The sequence below is a fragment of the Papio anubis genome, chromosome 16 (assembly GCF_008728515.1).
Source record: "Papio anubis isolate 15944 chromosome 16, Panubis1.0, whole genome shotgun sequence".
Lineage (NCBI taxonomy): Eukaryota > Metazoa > Chordata > Mammalia > Primates > Cercopithecidae > Papio > Papio anubis.
This window is the reverse complement of record NC_044991.1, coordinates 77,816,368-77,830,328: the sequence shown is the minus strand read 5'-3', so window position 1 is coordinate 77,830,328 and position 13,961 is coordinate 77,816,368. Positions and strand designations below refer to the sequence as shown.

Sequence of the window (13,961 nt, the reverse complement as noted above, 5' to 3'; positions counted from 1 at the left end):
TAGCTAAAGGGTTAATGCCACCCCCAGCAGGCGTGGTGACATATGGTGGGAGGGGACAGGGTCTTCAAGACCCTGCTCCAGCACCCAGCCTCCACTTGCTGCTGTGCGAGTGCTTAAATATCAGGAATGTCGGTGGCTCAAGCCTGTAATCCCAGCACTTTGGGAGGCCGAGATGGGCGGATCACGAGGTCAGGAGATCGAGACCATCCTGGCTAACACGGTGAAACCCCGTCTCTACTAAAAAATACAAAAAACTAGCCGGGCGCGGTGGTGGGCGCCTGTAGTCCCAACTACTCGGGAGGCTGAGGCAGGAGAATGGCGTGAACCCGGGAGGCGGAGCTTGCAGTGAGCTGAGATCCGGCCACTGCACTCCAGCCTGGGCGGCAGAGCGAGACTCCGTCTCAAAAAAAAAAAAAAAAAAAAAAAAAATATCAGGAATGTCACCCTTAGTCGCAGGTGACAAACTGGACCTGTCAGAAACTGTCCGCTGAAGGCTCCTGAGATTCTGGGTCTCAGCCTGGCCATCCCATCCCCAATCATCGAGGGGGAGATCTGTCTCTTTTACCACAAGAAACACAGCTTGGCTGGACTCCAGGTCAACGTCATGGATCAGCCCCACTAGGCCCAGCCGGGAGGGGGCGCAGCTGAGCTGCCTGGGAACCGTCACTGTCCGCCGGCCCCAAGGGGCCCACAGGGGCTGGGGCTGCAACACCCTGAAGCCAATAGAGGTTGGGCTTGATTTTTCTCGGCCACCATCCAGGGCTACCTTTCTAGCTTGGCAGGTCCCCCTCCCAATCCTATTTCCATCCTGGGGCCTCTTCCCTCCTGGAGGAGGTCTGGCTCCTGGGAGGGGGGCGTGTCCTCAGCAGAGCTCCGGGAGCAAGCGCAGCCTAGTCCCGAGGCCAGGCTTTGGAGTCCACGCGCCCAGGTCCACTTCCAGCTCTGGCACTTCCTACCTGTGTGACCTCGGAGGACTCATTTCCGTCCTCTCTGAGCCTCGGTTTCCTTCTTTTCTTCCTTTCCTTTTTCTTTTCCTTCTTTTCTTCCTTTCTTTCTTTTGAGACAGGGTCTCACTCTGTCAGCCAGGCTGGAGTGCAGTGGTGCAGTCTCAGCTCACTGCAGCCTCGACTTGCCGGGAAGTCTCCAGTGATCCTCCCACCTCAGCCTCCCGCAGTAGCTGGGACTACAGGTGCACGCCACCACACCTGGGTAATTTTTGTATTTTTTGTAGGGACCAGCTGTCATTAGGAGACCCAGGCTGGTCTCGAACTCCGGTGCTCCAGTGATCCGCCCACCTCAGCCTCTCAAAGTGCTGGAATTACAGGCATGAGTCGCCATGCCTGGCATGAGCCTCGATTTCCTTATCTGCAAAATGGGGGATAATAATAGTACTTGTCTCATATGGTGTTGGAGAATGAAATGACAATTTTAAGTCCTTAGAGCAGGTAGCAAGCAGTGCTAGCTACCCAAGGGTCAGAGGCAGGGCCACCCATCATCCTCAACAGCTGCTGCAGCTTTTGTAAATAAAGTTTTACTGAAACACAGCCATGGCATAATTCATTTACATAATGTCTGCAGCTGGTTTTGCTCTAAAATGCTAGAACTGAGTAGTTGTGACAAAAACTGTATGGCCTGAAAAACCAAAAATATGTACTATGTGGCTTTTTATTTGTTTGTTTTTGAGATGGAGTCTTGCTCTGTTGTCCAGGCTGGAGTGCAGTGGCTTGATCTTGGCTCACTGCAACCTCTGTCTCCCGGATTCAAGCGATTCTCCTGCCTCAGCCTCCAGAGTAGCTGGGACTACAGGCGTGTGCCACCACGCACAGCTAGTTTTTGTGTTTTTAGTAGAGTTTCACCATGTTGGCCAGGCTGATCTTGAATTCTTGACCTCAGGTGATCCACCCACCTCAGCCTCCCAAAGTACTGGGATTAAAGGTGTGAGCCACTGCGCCCAGCCTTTCTGTCTGGCTTTTTACAGAAAACATTTGTTCATCTTTGCCTTAGAGTCTAGCACATAGTGGTTATTATTATTATTATTACTGTTACTATTCCAGCACCCTCCTCTCGGGTTGCACAGCCTGGTGAAGTAGGGGAAGCAGCGTCAACCTTTCCTTCATTGTTTTCTGGTTCAATAAAGATGTGTTATCAATCTTCCATGCACCTGGTCCCTGCCTGCAGGGAGCTCCCTGTCTACAATGGGGAGATAGACAAGTCACCATTCAGAGTCCACTATAACAGAGGAACTCAGGGGCGTCCAGAGGAAACACCGGACACAGCTAGGAGTGGGGAGGTGTCCAGGAAGGCTTCCTGGGGGAGGGGACACGTGGGCTGAAAGATGAGGAGGGTTTAGCCAGGAAGCCAATCCATGTGGCGATGGCACGTGGAAGAAGGAAGAGCCAGACTTCAGTTTGAAAAATGTGTGTCCTGGTCAGGCATGGTGGCTCACGGCTATAATCCCAGCACTTTGGGGAGTTGAGATGGGTGGATCGCTTGAGCTCAGAAGTTCAAGAACAGCCTGGACAACATGGCGAAACCGTCTCTACAATAAATACAAAAAGTAGCTGGGTGTGGTGTGCCTGTAGTCCCAGCCACTTGAAAGACTGACGTGGGAGGATGGCTTGAGCCCAGCAGGTGGAGGTTGCAGTGAGCTGAGATTGTGCCAGTGCACTCCAGTCTGGGCAACAGAGCCAGACCCTGTCTAAAAAAAAAAAAGAAAGAAAGAAAAGGAAATAAAGAAAGAAATATGTGTGTCCCTGAGTTGCCTTTCACCTCTCAGAGCCTTTCTTTCCTCATAAGAAAAATGAGGCCACTGAACCTCATAGTGCTGTGAGTGATTAATCTGCTGTCAGGTTCTGCAGGTCTGCTCCGAGCCTTAGTTTCCCTCCTTTGTCCTCCTCTATCTCACACTGAGCAGAAGGACCTGGGGCTTGTTTTGAGCATTGCATGGGGAGGAACTGCTTAGCAATTGTCCTTCTTCCTGACCTTGAAGTGGAGTGACTGAGGTGAAGCTCCAGGAATGGCCCAGAAGGCTTCTGATGGGGAGGTGCAGAGGGAGGGGCTGGGGAGACCCCTTTCAGCTCCAGTCCCCAGGCTGGCTCCAGAGCACGTCCCAACTACACACCTTGGGGAATCCCTCCCTACTCCGTCCTTATTCTCTTGCCTGGCTTGGCTGGGGGGATCAAGCAGTTTGAGCAGCTTCTCAGGCCCTGAATAGGTGCTGATAGGGGCAACAGCAGTGAGGAGCTCCTAAATGTTTAACAAGCAGCAGACAGAAACTCTAACTTGTAGAACTTGCCGCTTTCTGTGGTGTAAATACTCTTACTGTGGCTGATTTCAAACCACCAACATGATGTCAACAAGCTCACAAAATTCCTGAACATTTAACAATGGACTCTTTTTTGTTTTTTTTTTGTTGTTGTTTGTTTTGTTTTTTGAGTTAGAGTCTTGTTCTGTTGCCCAGACTGGAGTGCAGTGGCATGACCTCAGCTCACTGCAACCTCCACCTCCCAAGTTCAAGCGATTCTCCTGCCTCAGTCTCCTGAGTAGCTGGGACTACAGGTGCCTGCCACCACCCCCAGCTAATTTTTTGTATTTTAGTAGACGAAGTTTCACCATGTAGCCCAGGCTGGTCTTGAACTCCTGAGCACAGGAAATCTGCTTGCTTTGGCCTCCCAAAGTGCTAGGATTACAGGTGTGAGCCACTGTGCCTGGCCCAGTTGACTCTTGTGAGCTGGTACAAGCTGGCTCAGCACAGCACAGCACAGGAGGGGACTGTGGGGGATCTCTTTATGGGGGGCAGTTTCAAGGCCCCAGTGCAAGGCACTCCTGACCACAGGTAAGACAAGCTCTGACATCGGGCATCCTCGGGTTCTAAACCCAGTGCTCAGGTGCCCTGCTGGGGCCCCTGGGCTAGTCTCATCACTTCTCTGAGCCTCAGTTTCCTCATCTATGGAATTAGGTCATCAAAAGCTCCTGCTCTTAAGAGGGTTGTGTGGATTTCATAATTTACATAAAGCATTTAGTGCAGGGCCAGCTTAGTAATGAGTAATGAGCACTTGATGAATGATGCCTCAACTTCCCCATCTGTACACAACGCTGCTAGTCATGGGTTCATAGCTGTTCATGGATTCGTAGCCACTCATGGGGCACCAGGCTTGCCACACAGCAAGTGGTCAGCAAATGCTTGCTACCTTCCTCCATCAGGGCTAGAAGCCGCTCACTTCTCACTTGGCTCTCCCTGAGTCACCTGGCTCATCTGGGTCACCTGGCTCACCTGCAGGGCTGGGGTCTTAGCCAATTGCACAGACAGAGCCAGCCCTTCTGACATGTCTCTTGCACACTGTGGGCTCTCAGGACGTGCTCTCCTTGGTCCTTCCAGCAGTCTCCATGGGAGGTCCTTTCTGAATTCCCATTTTACTGTTGTGATCACTGAGGCCCAGAGCCTGAGTGGCACAGCTGGGATTTGAACCCAGATCCACTTTCTTTGTTGCCAAGCTTTCCTGTGTACAGCACATGTGGGGCTGTGGGGTGGGGGATATATGGGAGGAGGCTTGTGGAGGCTGCACAGATCTGCCAGGAGATGCACTAGTAGATGCTGCGCAGATGTGGCTCGATAGAGGAAGTTTTTCCAGGCAGAGGCCCCCAAGTGAGCAGAGGTGTGGCAGGGTGGACTTGGCCCCTGGGGGAAAGAGATGTTGGAACATGGGGGTCTCATCGTGCAGGAAGATGAGGGCCTAGGTGGACTGGAGCTTTTTCATAGGTTTTGTCTGGGCAGTGGGGTCCCTGGAATCCTTGGATTGACACCACCCTGGCAAAGGAGCAAAGTATGAAACTATAGCAGCTGAGATTTAGGTTAGATATGAAGGAGAACTTTCCAGTTGCCCATGCTAGAAGATGCTGACCTACATTCCCAAGGGATAGGGTGGCATTTTCCCAATCTAGAGATGGTTTGGAAAAAAGAGAAGATGGCCAGGGCTCGGCTTTGACCCCATTGCAGGGCGGGTCAGAGACGGGGCAATGGATCGGGGTGGAAGCAGCTTTGACGCCAGCAGCCTGGCTTCCTGTGAATTGGGCTTTTCCACCCGCTTCTCAAAGCCCTCCCATGGCTCCCAGTCACCCTTGCCCCATTGTAAGGCCAAGCCCCTCCTTCAGGCTACCAAGGCCCCTCGGGACCCGAGCCCTGCCGGCCTCTCTGACCTCATCTTTAGCCCCCTGAGCTTCTTGCTGCTTCTGGATGACACCAAGGCCCCTCATGCGTCCTGGCCTTTGCTCAGGCTGTTCCCTCGGCCTTGGACACCCTTCCCCTTCACCCCACCTCAGCCTTCCTCCTCAGCTCTTGGGCGCCTCTTCACAGCTGGGTCAGATGCCCTTTGGGGACCCCCGTCACTCCAACATAGACTCTGTATCATGACTGTTCGGCCCTTGAGGATGGGGGGACTTGGCCTGCCTTGCAGAGTTCACCTGTGTTAGGTGCTCAGGGAGGGCTGGAGGAGGGAGAGGAGTGTCTGTGGGGGTGAGAGGGCTGTGTTCAGGAGGTGCCGTCCTCCTGCTCTGGGAGGCAGCATTGCCCGGCATTAGGGACCTGAGCACAGAGTGCAGAGTACAGACACCTGGGTTCGAATTCTGTTCCCATCACTGTCCCCCATCAGGTCCCCTACCCTTATGGGACCTCAGCTTGCTGACCTGTAAGCCAGGCACAGTACCAGCCCCTACAACACTCTGGGGCCGTCATGAGGTCTGTAGGTGGTGGTGGAAGGTGGCTGACCTGCGGACAGCACTCGCTGGATGATGGTGCCAGGCTGACTCTCCTGTCCTCTCCTTGCAGGTGACCGCCATGTCAGTGAGGTTGCGGTTCCTGTCCCCTGGGGACACAGGGGCTGTGGGGCTCGTGGGCCGGAGCGCCTCCTTCGCAGGCTTCAGCAGCGCACAGAGCCGGAGGATTTCGTAAGTTCCGCCCATGTCCTGTGTCGGGGTGCAGGGGCGGGGCTTGTTAATGGGCAAGGGCAGGCACATCCTCCTCCTGCTGCCAGAGACCCGAAGGCTCACTCTCAGGCTGGCTTGCAGAGAGAGAGAGAGATTGAGAGAGAGAGAGAAAGAGAGAGAGAGAGAGAGAGATTGAGAGAGAGAGAGAGAGAGAGAGAGAGATTGAGAGAAAGAGAGTATCTTGGTGTTGGGATAAACCTATCATTTCCTTGAGACCTGAATGGTTATCATTTCAAATGCTCCAGAAGTTGATCTGCTTGAGCTTAGCAGGTCCACTTGGCAGATAAAAAAAACTGAGGCTCTGGCTAGGCACAGTGACTCACGCCTATAATCCCAGCACTTTGGGAGGTGGAGGCAGGAGGATCACTTGAGCCCAGGAACTTGAGACCAGCCTGGGCAACATAACACAACCCCATCTCTACAAACATTTTTTTGAAAAACCAAAAAATCAGGTTGGGCGCGGTGGCTCATGCCTGTAACCCCGGCACTTTGGGAGTCCGAGGCGGGCGGATCATTTGAGGTCAGAAGTTTGAGACCACCCTGGCCAATATGGTGAAGCCCCGTTTCTACTAAAAATGCAAAAATTAGTTGGGTGTGGTGGCACGTGCGTGTAATCCCAGCTACTTGGAAAGCTGAGGTGAGAGGATCACTTGAACCTGGGAGGTGGAGGTTGCAGTGAACCGAGATCGCACCACCGCACTCCAGCCTGGGTGACAGAGCAAGATGCCATCTCAAAAAAACCCACAAAAACACCAAAAAAGAAAAACCAAAAAACCAGAGGCTCAGATAGGTGGAGCCACTGACCCAAGGTCACAGAGCAAAACTGGCGCAGGGTTGCGTCTCCTAAGGGCGGGGTTGGGAAGGAATGTTCTTCCTGTCCGAAAGACTAGGCAATGGGGCCACCTCTTCTGGCTCTGTGACCTGGGGCAAGTGACCTCACCTCACCAGCCTTGTTGTCTTCATCTGAACAGTGGGAATTGTGGGTGCGCCCTGCTCCTGGGGCTGTCGGGAAGGAACCACGAGGGAGGCAGGGCCAGCAACCCATGTGGCCGGTGCCGTGGGGGGTTATCAGATGAGGGAGCAGGCTTGGCACAGATGGGCCTGGGGGGCAGCACTGACCCTGTGGCCGAGTTCCCGGGGTTGCTGGCTGGACCAGGCCCTGCCTGCTGCCCCGTCCTGTGTCTCCTCCCGCTTTAGGTACTAAGTCCCTGGGCGGAAGATTGTTTCTGCTCCCGGAGGCCACAGCCTGATAAGCTCAGGCGTGCTGCCCCCTGGCTCCAGGGCCTCATGCCAGGCACTGTGCAAGCCCTCAGGGAACCGTTTACGAGTGGGCAGGCCTGGGGACTGGGGCAGTTTTCCGATATCCTGAGGGGGCCAAACTTCTGTCTGTCTGAGCCGATGGGGTGGACGGGTGGGGGTCCCCAGCCAGAGCAGAGTGCAGAACCCAGTAGGTCAGTGAGTCAGTCAACAACCAAATCCCACCATGCTCTTCCCCGACTTGAAACCCTGCAGATTCCCATACTGCTTAGAATAAACCCAGTGCCCTCCTGGCCTAGAGGCCCCTGGGACCTGGCCCCAGCAGCTTGCCTCCCTCCCCTCCCAGCCTCAGGGCCTCAGCACACATGTGCCCTCCTCCTGCAGTTCCCGCCCCACTCCTCCAGTTCCTGCCGAATCACCTGCAGGCATTGACTTACTGCTAGGTCCTGGGGGAGGACCCTCGATCCCCAGACCAGGCCAGGTCCCTCCTGTGTGTGCTCCCTAAGCTCTTTCCCAGGGGCGTTTGCTGCTGGGATAGGACCCCACCTCCACCCTGCCGAGGTCAGCCCACCCAGCTCACTAACCTTTCCCTGGGGGCTCCCTTCCCATGGGTGCCAGGACCCCAGGGTTAAGATACTGGAGTGTCCCAGCTGAAAGCACCTTAGGAATCCCGGTTCACGCAGCAGATATTCATGGAGCACCTACTCAGGCCCTGTCCTGGGCTTTATCAGAGGCCCTCACTTTCTTGTAGGGGTCTGTAATCAAGGCTGGGAAGGTCAGCTGTGCAGATTACCTGGCTAGGGGGCCATCCAGCCCAGCTGACCCTCTCCAAGCTGTGTGCCCCAGAGTGAGGCTGGTCCACTGAAGCACTATAGGGACCCCTGTGTGGTCTGGAAGGAGGGGTAGGGTCTGCAGACCCTGTAGCCAAGGGCAGCTTCAAGAGCAGGCAGCCTGCGCTCTGTACGGTAATTGAATGCTCTGCCGTTGTGCTCTAGAAAGTTTTTTTTGTGGGTCTCACTCTGTCGCCCAGGTTGTAGTGCAGTGGTGCAATTCACTACAGCCTTGACCTTCTTGATTCAAGCGATCCTCCCACCCCAGTCTCTCAAATTTTTTTTTTTTTTTTTTTTTCTTGAGATAGTTTCTCTCTGTCGCCCAGGCTGGAGTGCAATGGCGCAATCTTGGCTCACTGCAACCTCTGCCTCCCAGGTTCAAGTGATTCTCCTGCCTCAGCCTCCTGAGTAGCTGGAGGACTACACACCACCATGCCTGGCTAATTTTTGTATTTTTTTTTTCTTTTGAGACAGAGTCCCGCTCTGTTGCCCAGGCTGGAGTGCAGTGGCATGATCTCGGCTCACTACAACCTCCGCCTCCTGGGTTCAAGCAATTCTCCTGTCTCAGACTCCTGAGTAGCTGGGATTACAGGTGCACGCAGAGACAGGGTTCTACCATATTGGTCAGGCTGGTCTTGAACTCCTGACCTCAGGTGATCCACCTGCCTTGGCCTCCCAAAATGCTGGGATTATAGACGTGAGCCACCACGCCTGGCCTAATTTTTGTATTTTTAGTAAAGACTAGGTTTCACCATGTTGGCTAGTCTGGTCTGGAACTCCCGACCTCAGGTGATCCGCCCACCTCAGCCTCTCAAAGCGCTGGGATTACAGGTGTCAGCCACTGTGCCTGGCCCCAAGTAGAAATTCTTATTTTTTTTTTTTTTTGAGACAGTCTTGCTCTGTCGCCCAGGCATGCAGTGGTGCAATCTAGGCTCACTGCAACCTCCACCTCCCAGGTTCAAGCGATTCTCCTGCCTCAGCCTCCTGAGTAGCTGGGACTACAGGCATGGGTCACCACACCAGCTAATTTTTTTTTTTTTTGAGACGGAGTCTCTCTGTCACCCAGCCTGGAGTGCAGTGGCCGGATCTCAGCTCACTGCAAGCTCCGCCTCCCGGGTTCACGCCATTCTCCTGCCTCAGCCTCCCGAGTAGCTGGGACTACAGGCGCCCGCCACCTCGCCCGGCTAGTTTTTTGTATTTTTTAGTAGAGACAGGGTTTCACCGTGTTAGCCAGGATGGTCTTGATCTCCCGACCTCGTGATCCACCCGTCTTGGCCTCCCAAAGTGCTGGGATTACAAGCTTGAGCCACCGCACCCGGCCAGTTTTTTTTTTTTTTGAAACAGAGTTTTGCTTTTGTTGCCCAGGCTGGAGTGCAATGGTGCAATCTCAGCCCTCTGCAACCTCCACTTCCTGGGTTCAAGTGATTCTCCTGCCTCAGCCTCCCGAGTAGCTGGGATCACAGGCATATGCCACCACACTCGGCTAATTTTGTATTTTTAGTAGAGACGGGGTTTCACCATGTTGGCCAGGCTGGTCTCGAACTCCTGACTTCAGGTGATCCACCCTCCTTGGCCTCCCAAAGTGCTGGGATTACAGGCATGAGCCACCGCACCCAGCCCAAAATTCTTAATAAATTTTGAATAAAGAGCCTTGCATTTTTATTTCGCACTAGACTCCACAAATTTCACAACTGGCCCTGCCTGCAGCTCTCCTCCTGCCAGGCCTGTGGGGGCCTCTGAATGTCCTGCATCCATGGGACATGTCCCCTCAGGCCCTAGAGGGGAGCTCTGCCCAGAGAGTGCCCCCACGGTGGACCCCTGCCTCTTGTTGGCCCCGTCCTGGATGCCTGGGATCAGCTCTTTGGGAGGAAGGAGGACAAAGGTGATCCATCGCCTTGACACCAGGGCTCGCTGGCTGTCAGCAAGGGTCCCATGGTGTCTAAGTCCTAGTATAGGAAAGACAGCCCTGATGGCTCTAAGTATCCCGGACCCCTCCTGTCCCCCACCTGATTGTCAGGGATTCCAGAGGATGCTGGGCCTGGGCTGGTTCAGAGGTCCCTGGGCAGCCCCCACCTGGCCTCGGCCTCTGTGGCCCCCTTGTGTGAGGGCAAGGAAGAAGCTGCTCACGCCAACGGGGAAGCGGTGCATCTATTTTTAACTTCCTGTGTCCGTCGAGCTCCCTGGGGTCTGGACCCTTGGAGCCAGGGCTGGAGCATGATTGGGTTTCAGGCCCCACCTTCTGGCCTTGTTCCCCGGTAACCCGAGCAGGCGGAAGTGCAGCCACACTGTCCAGGCAGACAACCTGGCAGGAGGGCGGGGCTCTGCGTGGAGAGGGTGGGCTGATGCCCCCTCTGTGCCCACCTGCACCTGGACCCCCACCCTGGCACCTCGAAACCCGTTTCACTATAGACAGGGCTTTTTATTCCACAGTCAGATGGCTCACTTGGGGAAGTAACCTGGTGGGGAAATTTTATACTAAGATGTGAATGATTGACATAATAAGGCCATTTCCCAAGAGCTGGACCTGGGGGGTGGGAGGATAGAAAGATAAGAGGATAAACAGAGAGGATGAAGCAGGAGAGGGCCAGGCCCTGACACTGTCCCATTCTGCCCCAGTTGACAGGCATGGCTGCCCTTCCCCCTTTCCTGCCCCTCCTCAGCCAGGTCTCCCTCCCCCAGGCGGTCAGGCAGGTACTCCCTGAGCCAGGAGCCACTGGGACATCCTCCTCAGCTTGGGAATTCCTCTGTTGGGATGGCTAAGGAGTGTGGGTGTGAAAACAAAATAACAGCCGTGAATTTACAAGGAGGAGGCTGGAGAAAGAGGCGGCTCATATCCAGCCCTGCCTGTGATGCTGTCAAGCACAGACTCTGGAGCCAGAGGCAAGTGATACAAGTTCTGTCTCCTGGACTGTACCAGGGGGCCTGACCTCAAAGGCTGTCAGGAGGAATGGGTCCATACAGGTAAAGCACCAAGAGCAGGCCAGGCGGGCGCGGTGGCTCACACCTGCAATCCCAGCATTTTGGGAGGCCAAGGCGGGCGGATCACTTGAGCTCAGGAATTCAAGACCAGCCTGGGCAACATGGTGAAACCCCATCTCCACCAAAAATACAAAAAATTAGCTGAGTGCAATGGTGCATGCCTGTGGTCACAGCTACTCGGGAGGCTGAGGCGAGAGGCTCACTTGAGCCCAGGAGGCGGAGGCTGCAGTGAGCCGAGATCACGCCACTGCATTCCAGCCTGGAAGACAGAGCAAGACCTCGTCTCAGTTAAAAAAAAAAACAAAAGCGCTGAGAGCAGAGCTTGAACTTGGCAAGTGCCGAGTGCATGCCTGTCATCATCACTGAGCGGCCAACACTGCCAGGCACCTGGGTAAATGGTTGGCTCATGTACTTGTTGCATGGAGTCTTCACCTGAAGCCTGTGCAGTCAGTCCTATAATTGCCCTGCCTGGAGGCTGGGGGCAGGTGCAGGACTTGAGCCCAGCCCTGTCTGCCTCCAGAGCCTGCACTTGCAACAGCCGAGTACCAAGGCCTCTGCCAACCACAACAGGCAGAAGGACTGCTGTAGCAACCTCACATGAGGGCTGGGGCCGGCGGGTTGCATGTGCCCGTCTGGAAGCTTGTCTGGCATGCCAGGGGCTGTTTAATATTTACTGAGTCCTCCCAGACCTGGTGAAACATCCGGCCCCAGAGGCTCTCCCTGCCCCGGCTTCTGTGACACCTGGGCCAGGCATGCAGCCTGATTTGGCCATCTGGAGGCTGCACGCACATCACCTTCCCCGGGTGGGCGGGCCCTCAGAGTGGCCACTGTGCCTGTCCTGTTGAACCTCAGACAAGGAGCACGGGGCTCAGAGCTTTCCCAGGAGCAGGTGCATTCAGGTATGGCTGCAGCAGTGAGGGTATAAGGTCCCCAGGTGGACGGAAGCAGGGCTAGGCCAAGGGTGCACACCTGCTGGGGACTGGAGGTGGGAGCTGGGAGTGAGCGGGCTCCTGCAGCCCCACCTCCAAACTGCCTGCCCCACTGCCTGCTGCCTGCCTGCCGGGGTCTCTAACCTGTCAGAAACCCGCCTTTCCCCGAGGCTGCAGCCCTGACCATCTCTGCCGGCCTTGAGATGGCAACCTTGCGGAGGGCCCGGTTCAAAAGGTGGGTGATGGGGCCTCAGGGAGGGCAAGGGGAAGAGGGAGCACAGCCCCTCTGGGCTTTGGAAAGCATAAATTAACATTAAATATATACAAATGGCCGGGTGCGGTGGCTAATGCCTGCAATCCCAGTACTTTGGGAGGCCAAGGCAGGCCGATCACCTGAGGTCAGGAGTTCGAGACCAGCCTGGCCAACAAGGTGAAACTTCGTCTTTACTTAAAAAAAAAAACAAAAATTACTGGGCGTGGTAGCAGATGCCTCTAATCCCAGCTACTGGGGAGGCTGAGGCAGGAGAATCACTTGAACCTGGGAGGCGGAGGTTGCAGTGAGCAGAGATCATGCCACTGCACTCCAGCCTGTTGACAGAGCGAAATTTTGTCTCAAAAAAAAAAAAAAATAAAAAAAAATATATATATATATATAAAATAATACCTGTCTCCTAGGGTGGTTGTGGAAGTCGAGATATTTCTATAAAGCCCTTAGCGAGCTCCTGGCGGCTGCAGTTGCCCCAGTTACTTAAGCTCATGTGTTCTCACTAAGCTCCCGGGGCCCTTGGGCTTGTGGTATCAGCTGTTCAGCGGCCCAGTAGCCCTGGCCTGAGCTTAGTTTCTCTGCTGTACAGACATTACTTGTCATCGTAAAGGTGTTGGAAGCTGGACTTTCTCTGGGAGCTGCCCTTCTGCTCCTCTCACACATCCTGGGTCTCCAAAGCTAGAGAGGCCCTGGGTCCAGGCCCTCTGCAGACTCCCACTTCTGCTTGAGTCAAACCTTGCTCCTTGCTGTCCACTCCCAGAGCACAACAGGTGCCCCTCTCTACCCTTGCTCTCTCTGTCCCCAGCTGGGAACACCCAGGGGTGCACTCGCTGTCCCACTCTGCCTGCAGGGGCCAGGATCTCTGTTCTCCAATCCTCTTGGGATGCTATATTTTCCTCCATTCAGCTGAGCTTAATATTTACGAAGTACCTAATATTTTCTTCTTTTTTCTTTCTTTTTTTTTTAGGCGCAGTTTCGCTCTTGCTGCCCAGGCTGGAGTGCGGTGGCATGATCTCAGCTCACTGCAACCTCTGCCTCCCAGGTCCAAGCGATTCTCCTGCCTCAGCCTCCCGAGTAGCTGGGATTACAGGTGTCCACCACCATGCCCAGCTAATTTTTTGTTTAGCAGAGACGGGGTTTCATCAGGTTGGCCAGGCTGGTCTCAAACTCCAGACCTCGGTTGATCCACCCGCCTTGGCCTCCCGAAGTGCTCGGATTACAGGTGTGAGCCACAGTACCCAGCCCGCACCTAATGTTTTCTAAGCTGTGAGCCAGGGGAAAGATACAGATAGGATGTGACGATTCTGACAATAGCTCACATGTCAAAGGTCTCCTTTGTGCCATATTTTGGGCGTGGCATCTAATAGAATTCTCAGCACCACCCTCTGATGTATTATGTGGTTCCATTTTACCGATGAAAAGACAGAGGCTTGGGTGGTGTGTTAGTGTAGAGATGAAGTTGTTTTGATAAAAGGACCCCCAAAATGCAGGTGCTTACTTAAGATTGGTTATTCCTCTCTCTCTCTGCAGTCCGGAGCCAGTGGGTGGATGAGGGCATGTGTGTGGCGGGCAGTCTGCTTCACAAGGCTGTTCAGGGTCTGTTCCTTCTCTTTTGTTGCTCAGTCAGCTTTTGGGGTGGGTTGAAGCTGCTTCCAGCATACCCTTATTCCTGCCCCTGGGAAGAGGAGGAGTTGGAAGAGAAGGGCCAGTAGTCCCCTG

General features: G+C 54.5%; 1 protein-coding gene across 6 annotated transcripts in view; it reads left to right on the top strand.

The window, feature by feature from the left end:
- The window catches only part of RIPOR3 (RIPOR family member 3), a 106,198-nt gene that overhangs the window by 54,154 nt on the left and 38,083 nt on the right, over window positions 1-13,961 (top strand). For all 6 annotated transcript variants that reach the window (XM_021920934.2, XM_017944696.3, XM_021920936.2 and 3 more), the window contains one exon: window positions 5,825-5,943. In XM_021920934.2, the coding sequence (XP_021776626.2) occupies window positions 5,825-5,943 (119 nt within the window). The remainder of the gene's footprint in view (window positions 1-5,824; window positions 5,944-13,961) is intronic.